Raw genomic sequence first — 24,595 nt, 5'->3', positions numbered from 1 at the left:
AAATTATAGGAACTATATTAATATATTAGCTGAAACATCACTGATGAGAGACACAGAGGAAAATCCAATAACACCTCACTGCAGCAACCTGTTAAAATAACTGCAAAGTGTCCACTCAGCAGAATGACAAAGTAAATATTCATGTCTGTAATAAACATTGGAAGCAGTATCTGACCTTTCCCGTGTGGTCCTCCATGTCACAAGACGGAGATCTCTATCAGCTGCTTTGTGTATTTTACAAGTCGGAGTCATGACCTCTGGCTCCAAACGCTGCTGCAGAACATGTGTGTGTTGAGACTCAGGATGAGCTCTGTGTGTTGCTATAAATCCAACTTGTGATTGTCTTCTGTTTCATTTGTGTGTGTAAGGATGCTGTAGTTTATGTAAATCTACACTGCTCTGTTAACACTCACTCCCCTCTGTGCATGTGTGTGTGTGTGTGTGTAATCTTCCACGACTCAGCAAGAATGGCTGTGCGTCACCATCACAATCAGGGGAGTCTTTATATCAGGACCAGAGTTTCCACCATTAACCGTCCTCAGGGTCTCAGGACAGGATCCACTGCGGAGCTGCGGGGGAATAGTTCATTCACAAGCATGAAAAACAAAAGTCTCACTTATGATTACAATAATAAGTTCTAATAAATAAACTAGTAATAACATGATTTTATGTATTGCTTCGGTTGTACTCAAAATAACAGAAAATATCTATATGACTTCACTCTACGCCCACATTTATAAACATTATATAAACAGTTTATAATGCACTGTATGACACATAGATGTAATGTAAAGTAAAGTAGTAGAATTCAACAGTGTTTACATTTTTAGTCTTTCAAAAAGGGTCTGATATTTACACTGAGAACTAATGGACCAGATTACCCAGCTGTGTAAGGGATCATCTGGTAAAATAGTCAAAACAGTCAGCTGTTTTTTACAGTGTTAGTGTTATTATCTGTTCATATCGTGAAGCCTGCACTTATAAGAGATGACAGGAAGAGCTAACGTTCTTTTTAAAAGGTTTGGGCATTTTACCTTAATTGATAGCAGGCATGAATTTGGGAGAGAGAACAGGGGAAGACACGCAGCAAAGGGCCGGGTCAGAGCTGAACCCACGCCGCTGCAGGAGGACTCAGGACTCATGTTGGAAACATTAATAATCATGGCATACAACAAGACTATAGTTTGTTTTTGGTGTTAATTAAATGTTGTTGTAAATCTTAAAATGCTGAATGGGGAGAGAGGTTTACAATAAAATGTCATCCAATGTGATGAGGACACAGCCTCTTCTACAGCAGAAAAAGAAAAATCCTCAAGAAACGAAAGGAAAGAGTCCTGGAATATCGATATCTACTCATGTAATAGACATTTTAAATGACAGAAAAAATATGTTTTTAGACAAACTGCATCTTTCTTTTTTCACTTTATTGATATCATTATCGTCATATATTTAGAAATATGGCATCTGTTTATGTGTGTCTTGTTTTTTGGTTGGTGAGACTTTAATCCTTCAACACAAACACACTCACTCATTTTGCATCAAGTGCGTTACTGGACAATGAGCTGCTTTTAGATCCGTCGTCTGTTTATTCATCAGCGTACATCTGTTCACACAAATGTTGCCCAAGAGGGAACTGGATCTCTTGAGCTCTTGTGCGAAGGCCGTGGTCATCACACACACACATTTGTACAACTATCTTAGTGAGGACACTCATCGGCATAATGCATCCCCCAGCCCCTTACCCTAACCATCCAAACTAAGTGCCTAACCTAAACCGAATTCTAACCCTATTCTAATCCAAAATGTCCTCACTTTGACAAAAATGGCCTCACTCCGTAGGTTAAAGGCTAAAACTGGTCCTCTCAAAGATAGCTGTGCAAACACACACACACTGGAGACAACATGTGGGCACTGTTGTCTCCAGTGTGGTAACCAGAATGGGGTGAGAGGGAAGGAGACGGTAAGGAGGAAAAAGAGAACGAAAAGAGGAGGAGAAGAGGAACAGTGCTGGTCAATGGCAACTCTTATTTTAACAAGAAGTGTTTCTGAATCTGTAAAACTGGAGATCATCATTTAGATTGTACATGAAAAATGAAGAGGACAAGACTCAGGAAGGAGAACAGAGCAGACTGGAAGATCAGGAGCACAAACTACATATAATGAACAGCTAATAATTATCATCTTTATTTGGAGAACATTTCTAAACAAAAATATTACACATCAACTATTAAAATCTATAAAAATTGTATTAAACATGTTTTCAATATATTTAAAATACAAGTTTTCTTTAAGTGGTGGCACTTATTGTGTAAATCGTGCTGATGCATAGAATATAAAAGGGATTGCAGAATATACCTGATTCAGATTGGAATGATTCAAGCTGATATTAGTTATAGTACAGTGGTTTTAAATCGACACTAGTGGATCAGCAGAGTAAAGCACGTAAGTAGTGCGCAAAATGGGTTGTACAGCAGACCTTACAGGAAACTGTTCGGCACAAACTGTGATCAAAATAACCAAGACAGCAAATATGCTGACGTGTGAATCAGATGCTGAACAGTAGAGAAAACAAAACACGTATGCACATTAAAGTACTCGGGTGGAAAGATAAAGCAAAGTCTTCAGCCGAGAGTGATGATGAAGGACCTGTAGACCTCTCTGTAGGCGTTCCGAAGCAGAACATACGGGAAGCAGCTCTCCAACATGTCTTGAGTCAGGAACGAAGACTCCTCCACAATCTAAATGAACCAGTGTTGGAAATTGTTATGACTCAAGGCAATGCAAGTTACTGATGATCTTTATCTGTTAAAAGTCCCTACAATGTTGTTTTTCATATTTGTAAAGAAGTTTTTTCTAAAGAACATGAGCAGCAGGATTTGAGAAGACTAAAGACAAATAAATATATGTCCCCTAATTATGACTGAATAGAAGCTCATCTGTAGTTTGGACATGAAAAGCTCCTCTCCATCAACTTTAATCCTCACTCGCACTTTAAAATATGCATACTTAATATAAAGGGTTTATAAGTCCCCATAAATGACTTTGTTGTTAATCATTCATTTATTATTGCCTTACAGATAAGAAATAAGCCGTTAGAGAAGCCACTGCAGGCTTAGATGGCTTTTTGTATAGAGAATAGCTTCAATTAATGAACCATAGATTGTTTCCATTAGTCAAATTATAAACCCACTCGTGCCTTATAGTGAATTTGATTACTGGCAGACCTACCATGTGCAGGAGCAGGTAGACTGATTCTCGGTTTTTCACCTCGACTCTCTCTACATTTTGTCCCAGCTGGAGTAGAGTTGAGGAGGCGATCTGCAGAGTTTTTAAAAAAGAGAGGGATCAAACAACTACAACGTTTTTACAGCGCTGGACCTTGACTCGAGCGAAAGGGGTCCAAGAAAACATTGAGTCCTCATCGTATGTTGATATTTATTGTCTTTAATGAAATCATTTGTATAATGCAGTCATTACGAAAATCATGGATTCAGTGCTCCCAAATAGCTTTTGCTTGTGTGAGTTAATATTTACTTTAGACTGGAGGCTGTTATTGGTCGGGCAATAAATCAATCATGAGCCTTTCACAGACATTTTACAGAATAAACAATGCAGAAGAGAGCATTTATAATAAAGTTTAGGTTACGTCAATTTACGTCGTCGTTTTTACTCCCGAATATTCGTGTCTGCCCAAAATTGGCCCCCAAAACATCCATATCAGTGGGGCTCAACTTATGCCCCGCTCATTACAGGGTGCAGATCTATGAGCTTTTAAATCAATTGGCAATTTCTCCTCTTAGACTCTCAACAATTACAGAGATCACAGATCTAGATCGAGTTGTTGGGAATCATTGTATTGATTAACACATTTGTTAAGCCAGAATTGATATTTTTGACTTGAAATGGTAGGAAAGGTAATAAAATATCTGCCACTCACCAGAAGAAACTCTTTGAGGTGATGCTCTATGTTCTTGTTCTGAATGGTGAACATGGCGACAGCCAGCTGGTTGATGGCTGTAGCCAAACAGTGGATGTTGTTGTTGTGGCCTGAGAAGATAAGAATACAAAATTCATTAGAAATAGAGAGAATGAAACAATGTGTCCTGTAACTTTAGCCTCACAGAGGATGTTTTTGTAGTCGGACGATTAGAGAAATTAACTTAATGAGTCGTGACTCATAAGGGGAAGTGTTCTGAGCAGATTTCCTCAGGCTCACAGTGTTTCAGACATGGCAGTGGAAAATGGAGACAAAGAAAGCAATCCGAGACAAACGCCACCCTGTGCCTTGATAGAAATCTCGGCTATTTGCTGCTCTTAATGTTGCAGTCCAGGCTCTGAGCCAGTTGGTCAGGGTCAGCACGGCCACATGCCAAGAGTAACCGTATCGATGCACGTCAGCCAAAGTTATCTGTAAACAAAAGTCTCCCAACAAAAACGTGTTTCACATTAACCAACATACTTCTGCTTCAGACCACGTCAGTCAGACTGGAAAGTATGATGCACAGAGATGCTAATAGTGTTTCAGGGTGGAGTATGTTTTTTATCCTCTATCAGCAGCTGGAAGGAGAAGTGATTGGTAATTGGTTGAGGGTTGTCTGGAGACTAATCACTGTCAAGCAAGTTGGAGCAGATGAAAATTAATGAATGAATATGAACCTCCATGCTCTCTGCTGTAGGACGAGTTGTTGTCCAGGGCCAGAGTCGGCAGGGACACGGCGACATAGACCAGCAGCAAACAGGACAGCTTGTACTCTTCATCGATGGATGTGTTTTCTGCAGGTACGACATTAAAAGATGACACAACACTCTCACTTCCTGATGACTCAGCTGCTGGAGCACCATCATGCGGTCTGCAGGAATGGCACTAATAGCTTGAGTGTTACCTGTGTGCATACTGCTGATCGCTGCAACAAGGGCAGGATCGATGTTGCATGTCAACCCTGCGGCGGACGCCAACTCAAATATACTCAGCGTCTCCTGTAAGGTCATAAAGCATTTAAGCAAAGAGGCATAACACTGACACAAAGTATAATTTAATCTCCTTCACATGCAGTAGCTTTACGTTTGTAAAAGGTTTCTTGTTTTACATTATTTTACATGTTCTTTACTGTATCAGTATCATGTCTTCACTGAAACAAAACCCAAAGACCCCATTCTAATTAAAACCTATTGGGGTCTGTCAGTTAAAAATAACAAAAGACCTGGATTAATGACATCATGAAGCAGTGTGGGATCATGGGAGTTGTTGTCTTCACCACCATTGCCAGTGGAAATCTACCTGACCAGTACAAGGTAGCCTACTGGCTAACTGGCTAGCTTCCTTCATCATATGTGGTTATAGCAGAGACGGACAAAGGTAAAGTGGATGTGATCCAATGAAAACGTGGCCTTGATTGTGGATGTCTCTGGGTTTGAACATTATTGGTGCATAAGTCAACAAAATGTATAACATGGGTCTAGTTGTTTTCAGACAACTCAATGAAGAGTTGTTTTATATTATTTCTTAAATGTTAAAATGTTTTTATCTGACATATTATCAGTTGTGAGGCAATGTGTAACTTTCTGTATGTTACTTTTTGTAACATACAGAAAGTGACATTAGTAAACAAGTACTACAAGTACATAAAACATAAGTAATAGTAAATATAACTCTTGTTGCATTAATATAAGCATGTTAGGTATCTTGTGTTGTCACTGGTTGAGTTGAGGCAGTACAGTAGTATTTCAAATGACACATGTCACATTTTTTGGGATATAGTAGCTATTGGTGAAGATTAAATGCTGTGGAGTAAAATGTGCAATCTATCTGTCTGTAATGTCGCAAAGAATTCAACAAAAGGAAATGGCAGGAAATGGAAATACAAAAAAAAAAAATTGTACTCATTACCTGAAATTATAAACATTTCCCAAAAATATAACCTTACATACGTGGTTTCTTTAAACACATAAGGATTTAGCATTTTTGAATTAAAGGAAAGTTGTGTATAGTTTGAACAATGTTCAGCTGAACTACATGAGATTCCAATGACCTGATGTTCATGGTGCTAAAGTTAATGCACCATTTAAATGTTCATCATTTTGTCGTATTTTATTGCCCATTTGTTTCACCACAGAACCACAGCCAATGCAGCTCTAATGTGTGCTGTGCATCTTCCAGCACAGAATGAAAGTGTTGAACAGTTATTTCTATGAGGAACACTGCATCAGTAGCAAGGGTCTTTTTCTTGACACAGGTTTTTGATCTTGCCCTATTTGTGGTTGCACGGATGGTTGGCCTGTCTGGGCAAAATGTTTCCACTGATGTGGTTTAGAGTGCAGCGCTGCAGCAGCGATCACAGTCGCTCTCACGGAGGCAAGAGGGGGCTGCTGACGTCTTTGGGGTTATCCTGGCCCCGGCTGTGGCACGACTGTCATTCCTCACTCAGAGGCCAGACGTAAGTAAAGGGAGCGGGAGTTCACGAGCCACAGCCGCACAGATTTCTCCAGAGGGAGATAAGGAATTTAATTTGGTTGGTACTGAAAAATACAAAAAATTGGTTCCCTGCATGTCTTTGGGACACATCTACTGTTACTCACTGTCTATTATTCAGACGACTGACATCCAGCTACACATTGAGCAACAGCATATAGAGCACATGGCCTGTGTTCTTAACCTCTGACTCGGCTCCCCAAGGTCTCACATGTAAATATACATTAGGATGAATATCACTACAACAGAATGGTTTAAATTCAAAATTCTCCCACATTGTGTTTGCTCTCTGAAAATAAACTGTTAATATACTGTTGATAAACAGTGACGGGATGATTCAAGCTGTGGGAGCTGACCACATAGAAGCCACAAGCTGTGTTTTACCTTTTTGTCGGCTTCAGGGGGGCTGAAGTCTCTCAGGTGCGTGATGGGTCCCATCAGGTACGGGCAGTGCTTTTCTAGGATCTAGATAATAGGATAATATAACACACATATTACAGGAAAGAACCTGACATATACAGTCAAGGTCATGGCCAATTTATTCCAGCTTTATATAATAACAGCATGCACAGCATTTACCCATAAATCACCTGTGATGTTTCATTTTTTCTGATTTATACATATGAAGTACTTTGAGATGCTACAAAAAAGACTAAAAAGTAAAAATATATGTCTGTTATTTTAAATATTGATCATTCATATGTATAGAATTACGAAACTACAATAAGTATTAAATGGGACCGCCACCAGTTTTGAAAATCAAACGATGCTTACAGGTTTCATGGGTACAACTGTAATAGTGTTGTACTATTACTGTCATTGTGAGTTTATGTGGCTCCAGACAGAGATATGTGAAATCTAATAAACTGATGTCACTTGAGTCAGCGCTGGCTGGGCCTGAACTGACAGCCGACTGTGATTGACATGCATTATGGGTACTGTAGGCACCAGGTTTTGACAGGGAAGAAAAGTGCGTGGATATAATTGATGACATCTCTCACTAAATTTGCAGCTATTAGTAATATTAACTTAAAATCCACTCAAAGCTTGATACGAGCCTTTCAGCTATGGCATTCCATCAACAGATTAAAGTTTAGAGTTTGCTCAGTTGACATAATAACATACACAACATCATTTTCATCTAATTTGCGAATATCCCATTCCCTTATCTGTTACATCGACAATGTCTTATAAACAGTCTCATCATCTATCCAACATTGTCACATTATCATAAGATAATATTGTGCATTACATCTTTCAGACAGTTTTGTGCCATCGATTTGAAGGACAGAATCACCCCGATGATCGTCATCCTCTTCAGCACGTTCTCTCCACCTACAAGTGCATATGAAACAGATCAGAGATCAGTAATAATAATAAAGTGTTTATTACACACTTACACACACACGCTGGATCCACCGCTGCTCTCATAAGGCTGTGTGCCCTCTAAAGCAACACAGGGTGAATAAGTCTCTAGCGTTAGACAGCTCCTCTGATAATTTATATTCAAATAACTTGTGATACTTTGGGCTTTAATAAAACAAGAGTGCCATCCTGGGAAAGGTCAAGTATTAAGATTGTGAACCAGCATTAAATTTTTTTGAAACTTTGTAAATATATTATTGAAATAATTTGTTGATTACAGCCTTAGAGGGAGGAGAAATAGATCCTTCCACTGGAGTACTCTCAAATGTTCTAATCATATCTGTTTTTTTAATCGAATCATTAATACATATTTCAGACCTGGCATACGGCAGCATCCTGCCAAACAGTTTTGAGTCGTTTAATAAAAATAAAAAAGGAATAAAGACACTTCCAGCGTGCTCACCCTATGAGTTGAATGGAATCTGTAGCTGGTATGTTTTCACCCCTGCCGATTTCTTTGTTGGTTGGTTTGTATGTTTGTGCTCAGACTTAACAAATGATTTCTTATTTGTGTTAAAGATCCTTTTGTTAGAGAATTACAAGGTTAGCCTAAATAGAGGTGATGTCTATGAACAGGCTCCTGCTTTTCTGCTCATACAAGCCAAATAATTGTTTGCCATTAAGCATAGAAGTGATAATGGCTCCTGCTCAGAGTGATTAATCTATACACCGCTGTCACCTCTTGTTGTTTTCCCCCTTCTCTCTGTCATCACATTCCTTCTCCTCCACTTTGTCCTCTTTATGCAGACTCACATCTCAATTCCTTTTCTTTCAACCCTCAACCTCCTCCTTCACATCTTTCTCCTCTTTATCTCTCCACTTCTCACCTGTCAGCCTCTTTCTGAGATTGGCCATTTCCTCTGGCTTATCAAAGTTGCTTCGCATCTGTACCAGGGTGTCCATGTTCTCAATCACAAGTTTCTGACATGAGGGGGAAAAAAGAAATGATATAAGCGATAAAAATCTGCTTCAGGTGGGAGTTATAATGCAGAGAGGTCATAGCTGTGACAGATCTGTCGGAGGGTTCAGAGCTGCAGCAGTTGCATCTCCTCACTTCAATCATAGGTGTCAAGGTGGGGGAGCGTGACGCAGTGCAGCAGTACAAAGTGATTTCTTCTACGTGACAATTGTCTCTCTTCAATACAGAAAAAGTTATATGATGTACCCCTGTGATTTTACTATTCCATGTAAATGTATGATGTGTAAAGAAATGTAAAATAAGAGTGGTTACAAAGTGTCGTTGGGCGAGATATTTAATCCCAACTTGCCAGTGCTGACAGTGTAGAGAAGCACTGTATGAATGTGTGCGTGAATGGGAGAATGCAACATGTAGCATATATTGCTTTGTGTGGTCGAAGCGCTTTATAAATAGGATGCATTACCATGAGATTAATTCATGTGATTAAACTTGCTTGAAATCATATTATTTTAAATATTATATTGTTAACAACGTTTTGCAATTTTTATTAAAAAAATTAGCAACAGGCAGTTTTCTTCAAGATGCTCTAAATACCATCATGTCGGGGCATCATCACTTTTGTGAAGAGATTATTTTTGTCCATATTCCGCAGATTCAGGCAGGTTAATTTATTAATTCATCATATTTTAGCAGATAACTCATTATTACATCTACATACTGTACCTTCAGCTCGCTGACTTGAGAGATGATGTGCCACATCAGGTTCTCACTGATGAACTTCAGGCCATATGGCCCGATTAGCTCCGCCAGGGCCTGGAGCTCTGTTCAGAGGGTCACATGAATAATTCAAGAATGACGACAGGAGGGTGATGAGAGATCGACAGATGCATGAATTAGCGTTGATGTCAAGCACCAAGACATAACCCAAACCGAATGAGACTCAGCTGAAGATGTCCCGTTTGGCATCTAATACAAAACCTGAATCTCCACCCCCATTACATTTACAGTGATAAAGGGGAAGATGGGATTTGGTTTGTGAGTGAAGCTGAATCAATGAGAAAGAGACAATTGCGGTTATCAGACCTGTCAATCACATCTCTGCCTGGATGTGTATGGATAAGGACATGTGTGGTTAAAAGTGTAGGTGGTTAATGGAGAGGAGAGTGAGTCACTGTGGAGTAAATATAGACGACTATGATGACATTGTGAGGGGGCGTCTATCGGAGCGCAGCAGTCTCCAAGGTAGCAGGTCTATGTGAGCCTTGTGAATGCATCTCTGAGCATAGGTGTGAATTATATCCGTGTTTACTTGTGTGCATGTGAGCTGAGGTGTGCAGTGGAGTGAAAACAGCTTTAACACAGTCACGAGGAGGTGCAGTGCTCCTGCAGGCTGACACGGAGGTGGAAGACGAGGCTGTGGTGGAGGAGACGGACTAGGAATATTTAAAGTTTACATTAGTCAGGCAGTGACAGAATAAACTACATGACATGCAGCGTGAAAGAAAACACCACACACCAGGGCAATAACAAGCTGTTGAGCAATTATTCTCGCTCTGCATGTGGTGACACAGGAGTGAACGAGATCAGCAAAGTTGTGTCTTTTGAAATGATTGAGTCATCTCTTGGATCTGTGAGGTCCCTGGACATGAAACCTCAGAGTGCAGGGGAACTTTCTGAAGATGTCAAGTGCAAAAACAAACGTCTCTAAAAAGTAAAAATAAAGGAAAGGGTTTGTTTCTCACTGATCCTTTCTTATACTTGTCATTCTATTGTTCAAAGAGAAAATAAATGATTACATTGAAGCCACGCAAATTGTTGTCAGACTGGTTTTCATTATTTACAGTAACTACAAAAGCATAAATGTTTAAATGCCCACCTATGTTGTTGTTGCTGTGACACTGACCAGTCAGTGAAAAACTAGATTTCCTTTACAGTAATTTACTGTATTATATCACATTCTTACTTTCTCAAAAATAAGTGTAAGTTCCATAAAATAATAAATCACTTTTATTAAAAATATTTACCATAAAATAAAAGTTTTAATGCATCAGTCAATATAATGGGAAATTAAAGGTTTTTTAGATTATTCAATTGCTTGATTGTCTTCAATGTTAAATTACACTAATTTATATTGCTTTGTATTTAAAAGAAAACTACTTTATGTGTAGAATAACTAAAGATTTTATAACAGTAATGTGAGTGAAGTGTTAAAGTTTTTGCTGCCAGACTCTCAACAGTATTTTAACTATATTCTTTACAGTGTAAACACTTTTATCTCCAAACATGTGCTCGTTGTGAGAAGAGGAGCAAAGTGAAAAAAGTTGCACCTGTAAATAATCGATTCATGAGCATTGATATTAACATATTAACATTCAGTATGCAGCAGAGAGAAATACTGAGATCTGGGGCCGACCTGATATATCTGAGAACTCCTCTGCTCTGAAACTTGTTTCATTGTCAGTCGGCTGGTTGATGAAGCATTGCATCGCAGGACAGTGGACGATGAGGGAGCTGCTGGCCTGACGCAAGAGACTCTGCAGGAACCTGAGATGCAGAAAAACAAAAATCCTCAGCCGAAACAAGTAAATTACAGTAAGTGAAAGAGAGAGACAAAGAACACACAGGGGGATGAATTCACAGTGATGAATCAAACCTTTAAATTAACTTAAGTTTAAGTAAATGTAATTACACGTAACTTCATCTTTTCTACTTGAGTAAAAGTAAGTAATGATTTGCTTTCAAATATACTAGTATTACAATTAAATAAGAGTAGAGTAACAGTATTCTATATCATTAACTGTGGCTGTATATATATATATATTCTATATAATATGTCATATTAAAAAGCTGAAGAAGATGCAAAGGAAACAAAAACGTTGCATCGTCATTGTCAGCTCTTCTCTGGTTAAAGGAGGCGGGGTCTAATGTTACCTTCAAGCTCTGATTGGATCAACTGACCTTTTCCCCTTTTGTTTTTGATTATTTCTAAACATATACTGTGAACTATGTGAACATGAAACTCACTTCATTGTAAAAATGCAGCAGAGAACAGAGTACAGATATTTGCTGATATATTTAGTGTAAAAGTGAAAAGTACCCAAAAGTAAATCTTATGATGCAGGTGTTATTATATATTTGGATACTTGTGTTTTAAACGGACACTTGAACAGCGTACAAGTGGATACACTTGGCCTATGTATCACACACACACCAGTTTGTGTAGAGGGTTGTGATGGTCTGCCGTCCACGTGAGTCCAGCGGCTGTGTTTGTTGCAGCAGGACGCTCTTCACCAGTCGGGTGATGTCCATGTTGACGTAGCTGGAGACGCTGTGCAGGGTGGCTGTGTAGGCTCTGATTCCTGCCAGCAGGTCTGAGGGCCGGGCTATCTCCTGGGTGGTCTGGTTGTAATTGGCCATTCTCACGATGATCCTGCGGAAACATGTTCCACCGACGTCACTTATCGTCGGGCCAGAGTGGGATCAGTGTTGGACAGATGGGACGGGTTAAACGAGCTGTGGCGACATGGCACCACTCTCATTAGGTCAACACATTCACTGCTCCAAGGCATCGCTGCACTTGTATTTATTTTTTGTGTTCGGGTCCCTCTCTTCCTGACTAGACTGTGTTTACAATTTTGGCTATGGAAGGGTCAATCACTGCGAGCATGCTGCTACTCGAGGGTGCTAATTTTAGGGTGACAGGGGAGATAATCATCAGCTAAGACAGGGAGACTAAGCAGAGCATTTACACAGAAACATTAGGTTGCCCCGGTACCAAGCTCTAATCTAAATAACAGTTAACAATGAAATGTCACAGAGCAAGGGAGGGACATGACGGATCTCCTCTTAGGGGTTTTTTAAGTGGGGGCAACATGGCCTGACACGGAAGAATCAGTTCGTGAAGAAGTATTCATTATAGTGATGGAAGAGACATTTAACACGAGGCAAGCTCCACATTATTCTCTGACTCAGGGGGCTGAAAAATAAACTGAAGGCAGATCTTTCAAAGGGTGATGATTTAGGGAGAATCCATCTTGTGATGTATATGACTTTAAATGCTTGGAGGTCAAGCTACTGGACAGCATGCATGGGAGTATTTCAGTATGAAGATGAATATGTTCCCAGAATCAAATAACCAACTCAAACCAAACGTTTCTGAAAAATCAATCCAACATCACTCACCTACAATGACAGAAAAGACATGTTTGAAGAAAATCTGATGCTATCTATGACTTTTTAGTTTGGTCCATGTCCCATGGAGGAGTCAAGGGTTATGACCTATGCTGCAGCCAGCCACCAGGGGGCAATCAAGACGCATTGGCTTCACTTTTGGGGAGCAGTTATGTCGTCCATCTTTACAACCTCCACCAATGAGGTTGAGTTTTCATCTGCTAATTAACATGATTACACACTTATTACTGGACTGATTGCCATGTAACTTGGTGGAAGGATATGGTAAGAGTCAGAGAAGAGCCAAGTAAACTTTGGTTTGAGTCTGGATGAGAGGGCGGATCTAGGAGCTTTTTTTTTTCTCTCTTCAACATTGTGAGGCAGTTTTCGACACTACCACTGATTTCCAAGAGGATAATAAAGGGATGTTGAGGTAAAATAAGGCACCTTTAGTTTGTGCAATTTGGTGCAGGTTGTTCAAATTGGGCCTTCGCTGAGGTATGTGTTCTACTCAGAGCATATTGTAGTTTATAATCTATGATTGAGCATGAGAATTATTATTTTTGACAGTAATCACCTCCACCAAGTAGGTTATTAAGAGGAATGGCACCTGGGCCTGGGAAGAAACCAGTACATGTTAGTGCAGATGGGGATCAAGGGGCAGATCTAGAACTGTCTTGTTTATATTTCTACCAATCAAAGGATTGTTCAGCCTTGGTGGAGGTAAAAGTTTTTCATTTACCCTCTGGGACCTTTTATGCACCATTATGTTTCATTATATAATCTATATTCATTCAAACAAATATAATACTCCCTCTATCCCCACTCAGCATACTCAGAGAGATACGTCTCCAGATGAGAGAGGAGGAACTCCGCGGGGACGACGATGTGGTCGAAGACAATAAAATCCCTGCAGAAGCTGTAGGAGGAGCACAGCTCTGTCAGCGTCAGATGCATCCTGTCAAAACTGGAGGATAGAGATAGAGAGAGAGAGAGAGAGAGAGAGAGAGGAGGGAGGATGCATCCTTAGGACAAATATTTTGACAATGACTATAATGTGGATATGTTGTTTTCAGACAAATAAGGGAATAAACATTTTGGACAAGTGTAAAACTCTCCAGATTTAATTAAGGAGCTTTCTGACTGCAGCTAAATACAGAATATTACTGAAACAATGTCTCGAAATAAAATGTGCTGCCAGTAAAACTGTTGCTCCAAATGTCTGAGGTGTTTTGTTACTTATTTTTAATGGCTTGTTTCACCACCTGTCAACACTGAAGGGTAATAAAGTTCACAACCATCTCTTCCCTGCATGGGAGAACATCTTCATCCCGATAATTTAAAGTAATAAACGTATCATGGGGGAAGAAAATTACTTGAAAATCCTCTGCAGACATGGACTGCATCAACCCTAACCTTCACAGAACCAGAATCCAACACAGCTTTTATTAAACTGCAGATAATGATGCTGATAATACTGCATGTTTCCAGAAATTAGGGATAGATTAATTACTAATTCTTCTGCCAGTACACAAAATGATTGCAGCCTGGGTGAGATAAGAAGAGGAAGAGATTGGAGATAATGAGGGAAATATGAGCAGAGCTGACTTGGTGGCGACGGTCCGGTCTTTCCTCAGGCTTTCGGCGCCCGGTTTCTCCTTCTGGACCTCTCCTTTCTTTGGCACCATCTTCTTCTGCTTTCTGTGGCGAGCGGCGCTGATGGTCTCGGCACAGTGCCAGGGCAGCAGCTGAGGCGTTATCAAGTGGAAAGAGATAGATGCAGAGAGGGAGAGAAGGAGATGGAGAAAAAAATTCAGGTAAGCAAAAATTAGATGCTGAAAGAGAAACGTGGGAGTTCTGTGTTCACGTCACAAGAACTCTTTCAGAATGTAAACACTTTGGTAATATTCTCCTCAGGGGATTAGAAAAGCAACACAGCCTTAATCAACTGCAGAGTTTAGCCTCGTCTTATGGTTTTATTCAAATTCGCCGCCTCCAGCTAAATCCGCGTGCCAAGCTGTGACCGGAGAGCGATTATGTTTGGATATGGAGTTTGACAGAATCAATCTCCGCCACATAATTGGTTTCTTTAAACCCGAAAAAGACTCTACCTGGTCGTTGAGCTTGCACTGCTCGGCACATATCTCTATCACCACACTGCCGGTCTGCTTGGCTATCTGCTCCAGGAAGGTCACAGTCAGGCGCAGACTCCTCTTCTCCATTTCCTCTATCTGGAAACACAGACAAATAACTGCGTGTGAGTGTGGGGGTCAACGTTGGCATACAAAAAACAGTAAAGAAATATAGAGTCAAGCAGATATACACTGCACTGACAATGTATAAAGCAAAAAATCCCAATTTAAATGTGACATCCTTACAGTAACTGAGATAAGGAGATATTAAATGTGATCAGACTACAACAAAGAGGGGATATAGATTCTGTCATGTACTGTGGGTGTTGGAAAAGTATTGAAAGTGCTAAAAAATCAAACTTCAGCTCAGAGTCTCACTGACACTCAACTGATGATGCAAGAGCTTTGCTGCAGATGACAACAACACTGACCTCTTCTGGACAGAGGGAGTGTCCACAATGGCTGAAGTGGGAACAGACCAGAGGGAAGGACATGAGGTGGCGCTTCATGGACACCTCCTCCATGCTCTGGTTGAACATCTTCTCAAAGACACGTGGGTAGAAGCTGGGAGACGAAAAAAGAAACACAACAGTTCAAGAGGAGAGAGATGAAGAGAATGTATATTTTGATGCCATAAAAACAGGGTGAAACATCATGATTGACAGCTGAGACTGACTCGTGATTGGTCAAGCACCAACGGGCCCTCACCACTGTGGCTCCACCCCCCAAACCATACTGCACAGACTGTGGCTCCAAATGCACAAGATGGCAGCATCTAGATCTGTGATTTTTAAGTTTAATTTCTGGATAGCGGGAGGAAGTGGAGACACACTGTCCATCCTTATAGATAGTTTATGGTATTTACTGATGTCGTTAGTCTTTCATGAATTCTATAAATCTGTTGTTTTTAACTGAAACATAAGTCAAAACAAACAATCACACCTTTATATAGCTTTAAGAACCAGAATGAGTTTGTTGTTGGATGGCACCATGCTAGTTGCTTTGGCCTGCTTGCATCACATCTCCCAAAAATGGCTGAACTATTCCTTAGAAGAGAAGAGGAGACAAGAAGAGAAGAGACAAGAATAGAAGACACTGACCAGAATATGGACAACTCGGACGTCTCCTGCAGCAGCTCCTCCACATTGTCCATCATCTTGGTGTGAAACTGGATCACGTTCATCACCCTCGCTAAGTCGGGGTAGTCCTTTAACAAGAGTGGGGCCTTGTTCACGCTTGTGTAGGCCTACAACACAACAAGAAAACTTTATGTTGATGTCTTCATCGTGAGTCGTCATATATTATTTTACACTTGAACAATAAACCTGTGTACCTGTAATCTCAGCCAGTCCAGTCTAAGCCCTCTGAAATCGAACTCCTCTTTGTTGTCCACTGCAGAGCAAAATTTCATTCATCATTATAAGCATTCATTTATTTATTTATTTGCTTTATGTTGCTGTGGTAACCTTGTGTGACTGAGAGAGCAGACAGTGTTGAGACAAATGAGCTCATCAGGACTGATTCCTCCTCTGGACACACATACATGTTCTATTATGGAGAGAGACACAAAGTTTGATATATGTTGTTGTTTATTTCCACTTCGGCAACATCTGTTTCTACAATAATGGAATAAGAAATGCACAGTACAGTGTCAGTATACCTGTATGGTGTCATTGAGAACCAGGGCATCAAACCTTGCCAGGTACTGAACGTGGAAGCGTTGTATTACTTGATTGCAGTTTCTCATGAGACCATTCAGCTTCTCCATGTAGAACAGCAGCTCCGCCATCTGACTGGGATAATGGAAAAAAGCTAATTAACACCAAATATTTGCACATATCTTCCGTTGCAAAAGCTCTTCGGCACAGTTTAGGATAATTACATTGCTAAAACCTAATATACACAGCTGCTGCACTGGGGATTTTTCAAGAGTGGAATGCAGTGAAGGAAAACTTGTTATTTTTTTACTGTTATTTTTTGGGGTCAGGATTGAGACTTCACCATCCATCCATTCACACCTACAGTCCGTTAGGAGTCTCCAATTAACCTGACCACAATCTGACACAAGGAGAGCAAGCATGCAACATGCAATATATGCAAACTCCACACATTAACCAACATTAGCTCGACTCTTTGCTGAGTGGCTGATGGTTAGATTATTCTGCTCGACCATGACACCATGTCATTCAGCGACATCATTCTACGGTGTACTTCCTGTGTACCTATGACCTACTTGTCGATGTAGTCCTCAGGCGTCTTCAGCTTTGGCATATTCTCAGAGTGTCTGACGAGCCACAGGACCTCGTCACGGGAAAATGACAGAGCCATGAAGACAAACAGGGCCTTGGGGGATTTGATAGGAACAAGGTTTGGAGCTGGATCAAGGACTTTTTCACAAGTCATGTGCCCAGATTTTCATTCTGGAGTTATAACTTGCAGTAATGAAATGATTTAAATTCCAAGTGCCACTGCTATGCTCGTTACTATAATTCTACCTTTGGTCCCAGAAGTCCAGGTTCATCCTCCAGCACGTTGAATAATTCCTTTATCGCTCCTCTCAGAAACTGCCTCCTCTCTCTGTGCATAGCCCCGCTGTAGATGACACAGGAGGTGGACAAGGACACTTGGGTCTCACAGCACATTTCAAAGTAAATACAGATAAATTAATATTTATGACTTGATAAAAGTGATGAAACAAAGTTTCCTAGTTTCCTGCCAGACTGACCAGTGAACCAAAACATGCTCACGGCATTCCTTGATGTCTGCGACTCGCTTGTTATACCTGAAAAAAATAAGTTAAACAGGCAGTTATAATTTAAAAAGTTAAAGCACTTTCAGATACACTAATTACTATGGTTCTACTTTTTCAATATTTATAATATTTGACTAGACATGTCAAAATTATGCGTAGGAATAGCAATAGAAATAATGTGTTTTTTATCTTCTGAAACACTTAAAACAATAAATATGAATAAGTCCAACACTGTCTGATCAGTCAGTGTTGTGCTATGATCAATGATTAATAATTCACAGTATCGTCACTTTTTCTTTCTGACTCTCAGGCAATCAATCAGTCTGTCATCTGAGCTGCTTCTTCTCCAAATTATGCCATAACTCTCTTGCTTCTTGGTATTTTTAAAATAGATTCATTGAGGAGCTTTTTATGACCATATTCATTTTAAACAGCTTTATGTGCATATCAAGCACTGTTTAAGAAAGTGACAAAAAGTATTTTCCTAATCCATAACGCATCTGTTCATCAAATTTTGTGGCACGTTCCCCCATGGTTTTAGCGTAATCTTGCTTACAAACAAACAGACTGCACAAAACTGAAAACCGAGGTAATATTTTACTCAATACTTACCTTAGCTACCTAACACACAACTGAAGAGACCAGAGGACAGACCATCAACAGTTCAGACTCTTCACTCATGTCACAATTCAAAATCCATTATTCGTATTTAAGCGTCTGAAACACTGCGTGCAATAAAGACTTTATTACCTATCATTGCTCTCTCTGAAGTCTAATTAACCAGCTCTGTCTATTTTTCACAGCCCAAAGTGAAGAGAGAGAACACAGTGGAGCAGTGCAGCCTCCGTACCCCTTGATGCTGTCGAACAGGTCCTCTGAGACTTTGTGTATGTTGAGGACTTCATCCCTGGTGAGGGTGAGGTAGAGGCCGCTCCGCAGAGCCATCTTCCACAGCTCCTGGGAGCCCTGGTTGCTATTCAGGCTGCTGTGGCACAACAGGAAGCCGACTGCGAGAAGGATACATGACCTGAAGGATTGTTTCTACTGCGATCAGTGGTTAAAGCATTAAGCTTCCGAACTATTAACAAGCTAAAGTTACAGTAACATGAGATATGATAGCTTGAAAATTTGTTGATTAGCAGCTGTTTGTTCAGTTTTTATTTGATGTCAGATTTTTCGAGTAGATGTGTATAAATGACCACAACAAAAAGTGAGACTGTAACTGGTATCCAAAGGAAGTTTGTGTAACTGATGACATGTGCACATATTTAAGTCCCGCTCCAACGAAGTTTTGAAACATATTATCATTCACCCATTTTGCCTTTTATATGATAAAAAGCACCATGGTTGTAGTATTTCCACCTAAATCTGTAATTATCGTTTGATAAAGAGTAATAATTGAAGAAGTAATTGTGAGGTTGAGTAATACTTACTGATGAGCCATCGCTCCATCGTCTCCATGGACAAGTATTCACACGCTATCTGTAGTGGACAGCAAGCTTATCATTTACAATAGCATTACATGCATTAACTTTGTAGTTGAGTAAAATCTCTTGTGCCATCAAGTCTTTCTGAATGGATACTCAATTGTTTTTTCACCTTCAATTGGAAATCAAGAGATTTCATAGATTCCACTCTTGATATATTTAGTATCTATCTTCCTGAAATGTGTTAAAGATGCCAAATGTATCCCAATATCAAATATACTAGTGTTCTCTATGACTATTAAAAGAAACAGTGTCTTTCCCCTTATTTTCATTTCCAGTGGTTCTTTCATGAGGGAACCACAGACAACAGGGATCATAACATGACATCATAATGATCATAATAGTGTGTGAGGCTGACAGAGAACTGGGTGGTGCAGAAATGGGAGACGCAAGAAAGGTCAAGAGACAGTACAACAAATAACTTTCTAAATTATAGCCCTATAAATGAACGACATGGGAAAACGGCACAAGGTTAATATTGAGAATGAGACCTTAAAGACAATAGAAATACTGTTGTTGCATCTTTTGACTGTGACACTGTCTCTCATCTCTGCACCTGACATCACAGGAAAAAAACGCATTTTCAACACGACCCCTTTCTTCTTTCTGTCTGCCTCTGTCAGAGATAAACACAGGAAATGAGGAGGCAGGACTCACTGTGTCACAACAAGCTGATTCCAACATGGTAGCGGGAGCGCTGAGCAGGCTGAGGAGCTGGGCACTCCGCCACTGCTCTGCTGGCAGGTTCCTGCGTGGGTAGACGTTCTTCAGAGATAGAAGCGCTGCCGTCACAGACTAGGAGACAGAAAGAAGGACGGTGATTGAGGAAGCTGGAAACAGTAAGAGGCAGCAACACCTCAAACCTGGAGTTCAACAAAAAAAAAGCAAACTGTAGGCTCAAAATCTGTAGTTAGATTGTTTGTACATAAACCTAATTTATGATTCACCACACAGACCTAAATGCTATTGTACAATAAGTAAATAAGAGGAGATTAGGTTTTGTCTGTCTGTAAATTAGCAAATACAAAAACTAGTGGATTACCGTGACACTTGGTGGAGAACGCAGCAAGGTTGAAGGTAGAACCCATTAAATCTAAGTGTCTGCACTGTGTGTGAACTAACGGACTGTATGATACTCACCCTTGTGTGAGGGCAAAACTCCTCTGTGATCTTCTTCCAGGGATGCTCATACTCCAGAAACATCTGTCCGAGTCGCGGGTAGGACGAGTCACTGTAGGATTCATTACAGCAGATAACTGATCAGCGTGGGGAGAGGGAGGGGAGAAGTACGACTGACGCCATTAGTGTAAGTGTAACTTAACCTGTCGGGATTTTTACTGATGTTCTAAGCATGTACTGATGTTTTTTGGTGGCTGATAACCTGCAGCGGCTCCTTCCCCAGGGACCAGCTGTGTGTGGTGTGCAAGTCAAATGTTACATTAAAATGTATGTTTGTGTTTCTTGCTCTTGTCAACCTGCTGTTTTTGGAATGTATAAATAATAAATATCATGCAAAGCGGGCGGACTCAAAATATCAGAATGCAACCTGGCAGTGGGTTAGTGGTTGACTGTTGATGTTTGTGGCAACTAAAAATATAAATTATTGTCAGGATCAGAAGAATAATACTCTCTGATGTCGGTGGGAACCTGTATTGCCATTTATTATTTATCATACGAGGTCTTTGTTGACCAAATGCTACCTTGAGCAATGAGGGTAAACACATCCGTCCATAGCGTCATGTCTTATGTGTCTGTATTCATGAGCAGTTTCATCTTACCCGCAGCCGTTGGTCATCTCATGGGCACAGTTGAACATCCCCACCAGAGCCTTCTTGTCGTCGATTCGAGAGAGCATTATGATAACTGACGTGTAGGTGACGATCAGATCCAGGTAGTTCTTGGTGAAGTCAAAGTTGGTCGTCTGAAATCAGAAAATTCAGTGTGTAGTCTACTAAACCCCTAAAAGTAAATACTGTGCATACAGTAGAACAAAATATCTGCAGTTATATTTGGCATGAAAGGTCTTGAGAGATGCTCTCCAAATAAATCCAAATACGTGAGATGCATAATATGCCCACGTTGAGCGTGCGGATCAGATCTCAGGAGACAGTGCTCACGGAAATAAACAGAAGGATATACATAATGCAAAAGGGTGAAGGTGCCAGATTAATTATGATAATAAAAAAAACCTGACAAACTGAACAGGAGGATGTTGGGGCGGAGAAGAGTAACATCCTCCCCCGTATGTAGCATGTACTGTAGGAGTAAACACCACAGTATTGACAGTGTTTGTCAAATCATCAGCAGATGTTGTGTCAGACTTCAACACTTTCAATTACGAGCCACACAGTAAATACTCACAATATCAAAGAAGCACTGACAGGCGTCTATGGTGTTCAGCAACTCATAAACATGATCCTGAATGAGAAGATTCAGATTAGAAAACTTTAGAAAACAGGAACAAAGCAGCTTTTCAACCACGTTGAGCCTCAAATGCAATTTCCTCTACACATTATCATTTTTATAGCCTAATAATCACTGCACATCTGCACATCCCCATAACATCATGATTAACGTGTTCTCACTCCTCCATATACCCATGATGCCTTGGCCCTGGCTGTGACCCCCATCACAGAAACATGCAAATGTGCAGGGAGGTGTAACAAACAGTTATTTGGAATAAAAAATGTTTTTCCCGAATCAGAATAAACCACTCTATATGTAAATGTATTCTGGGAATGAAAAATATCTTTAAAAATTGAATGTGCATAAGAAACAAAAGAGCCACCGCCATTGTCCTATATTTATAAATGATGTATTGGTGTTTTTTATTATTTTATTTTGATTGTTTATCATTGCAGTGATGGGCAGTGGCCTTTAGCAACATATTGGAGGAGCATATGTATTGAATGTATGAATGAATGAATGAAAGAATCACCCTGAACTCTATGACGTCCAGGAAAGAGTCATAGTAGCTGGATGTGGCTTTCATCACATCAGATTTCTGTCGCTGGATGTTGGTCAGGTTTTGCTGCAATAAACAACGATTGAACAATTTGTGAAATGTAAACAGTCTGTTAAAGTAGTCCTGTCAGTGGCTTCACAGGTTCCAACTAATACTTGATTAAACCGCACAGCCCAATGCAAATACATTTTAAGACATAAACATACAATTATACACAATGCTGACACAATCAAATTTTTTTGTAAGAAATAAAATGTTGCATAAACTGCGTCATACTCACAATGTTTCCTCTGAAGTCAATGTTGGGGAATTTCTTGTTGATGTACTTAATGGCCGGCTCCATAGCCTTATCCGTCAGGATGGACGGACGCTGCTTTGGGTCTGCACAGCACTGTAACAGAGGTCATAGGATATGATACAGATGTTAGGGTGTGATGAGTCTGCACATCACATCGTGACCGTGAGTTCTCATGCCCTGCAGCAGCTGTATGTGGGGGTCCTTGGCAGGATTTGATTGTGGATTTTTTACTCTCTGATTGGCGAGCTTATAGCAAAGCACGCTTGTCAGCAGAAAGTCACTGAATCTGCAGACTGGCTGAGAACATGACAGGCAGAGTGAGAAATAATGTTCTCTCCAACTCCCTCAACAACCACTGTCAAGGTGACCTTCAGCAGGACAGCTTTCACCAAACTGCTCCTGTGAAGCTTTTTAGAGGCTGACGGTAGAATACTGTGTAGCAGCTCCTGAGTATGAGCGACAAACATAAACTAATGCCACCCTGTGATTGTCTTCCTGCACCAACCAGTGCAAACCTATTCAAACTTGGTCTATTTCCAGACTCATTAAGGTCATTAAGACATTTTATCAGTAAGAATTTGCGTCCAAGGGAAAATTGATCAAAGTTGGAAGAAATGACCGAAAGGCAATCTTAAGATTTCATGTTCAAGAGACCAAAAACAAGTTTTGTGAGGCCACCTTGACCTTTCACCCTCCAAATCTGATCAGCTAATCCGTGAGTCTAAGCGAACATTTGTAGCGAATTTGAATGAATTCTCTCAAGGCGCTCTTAAGATACAGTCACAGCGACCTTGACCTCCAAATTCTTCAGTGAATGTTTGTGCGAGACATGACAAATTACCCATGGGTGTGCTTTACCACCGAAATCCAATCAATTAAATGTACAAACAAATTAAAAAATGTATGTCAAGCAAGTCTTTACTAGGTAAGTTTTAAAAATGAACCAAAATAAGATTTGTTTTATTGTCATTTTGTGCTGATACATAAAACTCACATAGGGTGACAGAAAAGAGGATGTTTGTGTATCCATGTACACAGTCGATAAAACATATTCTATGTTTTCAAGAGCTGAGTGTCACTTCTACTTCTTGTCACATCCAGAGATTTCCTGTCACATCACAACAAACCATCTCATCCATCAATCACTTTGTATTTGCAGCCACTTCTCAGCAGTACCTGCATTACGGGGCTCTCAACAGCCATAACTGTTAAATGATTGTATGTTTACTTCACTATACTGGTGTCACAGCATTCAGCTGAAGAATAACTAACAGTTTGTGGTGACTGTCGTCTCAAACTTATTTCCTGTTTGCACTTCCTCTTTGCTGAAAAAGCCCAGATGCAGTTAAAAGACTCTGCTCCCGTTACGCCTGAGCTGGAACACGAACAAAATACTTTTATAAACAATAACAATAATGTCTCAGTATCATGGCTGCATTTTGCTTAACAGCTAAAGCATTTCTTGCCTTTGAGAAACATGTGGGTCTTGACATGTTGCTTGTTGCATTTCCATTTGGAAACTAAGAATAGAGATTACTGTAAAATAACTGTAAAATATTATAAATATTATAAATAGTCAGTATCAATGTAATCACATATCTACTTTAAGTTGTATATTTGTTCTGTATAGTAACTGTCACAGAAACACACTAAAGAACTTTACAAAGCATATGAGTCGAAAGTGAAGTTCCTTATTTCTCCTCTCTCTCTCACAGCATTAGATTGTTCTTCCTCTTCCCCCTCACCTTTTTAATGTAGTTCATACGTATCAGCACCCCTCTGCCTCTCTCAGTGAGGATGGTAAGTTTTTCAGCCAGTTTCTGTTCGTAGGCCATTGCTGCGGACACACTGCACCTCTCCCTCCGTTCGAGCCTTGGCCTCCTGGTCCTGTGTAGCAGTTGAACCCCTGGAAACAAGTGCACCCAGAGCCTCACCCCGTCACCAGGTCACATGGGACTCATCGCTGGAGGTGGAGCCA

The 24,595-nt window shown here is 40.2% G+C and overlaps 1 protein-coding gene across 1 annotated transcript; it reads right to left on the bottom strand.

Annotated features, from left to right (window-relative positions):
* Positions 1-1,403: 1,403 nt before the first annotated feature.
* Positions 1,404-24,571, bottom strand: nckap1l (NCK associated protein 1 like). The gene is made up of 31 exons (XM_069535030.1): positions 24,363-24,571; positions 22,600-22,710; positions 22,293-22,385; positions 21,716-21,772; positions 21,133-21,275; positions 20,495-20,585; positions 20,012-20,149; positions 19,301-19,349; positions 18,718-18,874; positions 17,841-17,897; positions 17,611-17,707; positions 17,349-17,458; positions 16,776-16,908; positions 16,582-16,663; positions 16,449-16,507; positions 16,216-16,361; positions 15,547-15,679; positions 15,095-15,214; positions 14,592-14,731; positions 13,819-13,950; positions 12,025-12,243; positions 11,227-11,357; positions 9,537-9,634; positions 8,722-8,815; positions 7,722-7,804; positions 6,854-6,934; positions 4,884-4,977; positions 4,657-4,773; positions 3,938-4,047; positions 3,229-3,318; positions 1,404-2,738 (listed from the first exon to the last, which is right to left on the bottom strand). The coding sequence occupies exons 1-31, from the start codon at positions 24,450-24,452 to the stop codon at positions 2,622-2,624; spliced, it is 3,372 nt and encodes a 1,123-aa protein (XP_069391131.1). The 5' UTR covers positions 24,453-24,571; the 3' UTR covers positions 1,404-2,621.
* Positions 24,572-24,595: the final 24 nt, after the last annotated feature.

The sequence above is a fragment of the Paralichthys olivaceus genome, chromosome 2 (assembly GCF_024713975.1).
Source record: "Paralichthys olivaceus isolate ysfri-2021 chromosome 2, ASM2471397v2, whole genome shotgun sequence".
NCBI classification, from domain to species: Eukaryota; Metazoa; Chordata; class Actinopteri; order Pleuronectiformes; family Paralichthyidae; genus Paralichthys; species Paralichthys olivaceus.
Note: the sequence above shows the minus strand (reverse complement) of the source record. Positions and strands in the feature narration are given on the sequence as shown.

Excerpts from the sequence above, each read along its gene's own strand:
- nckap1l (XM_069535030.1), bottom strand. The coding sequence starts at position 24,452 with ATGGCCTACGAACAGAAACTGGCTGAAAAACTTACCATCCTCACTGAG. Across the intron at positions 16,664-16,775 it reads TTCTCAATGACACCATACAG|AACATGTATGTGTGTCCAGA; the intron begins GTATACTGACAC and ends TCTCCATAATAG. Across the intron at positions 11,358-12,024 it reads ACAACCCTCTACACAAACTG|GTTCCTGCAGAGTCTCTTGC; the intron begins GTGTGTGTGTGA and ends TCTGCATCTCAG.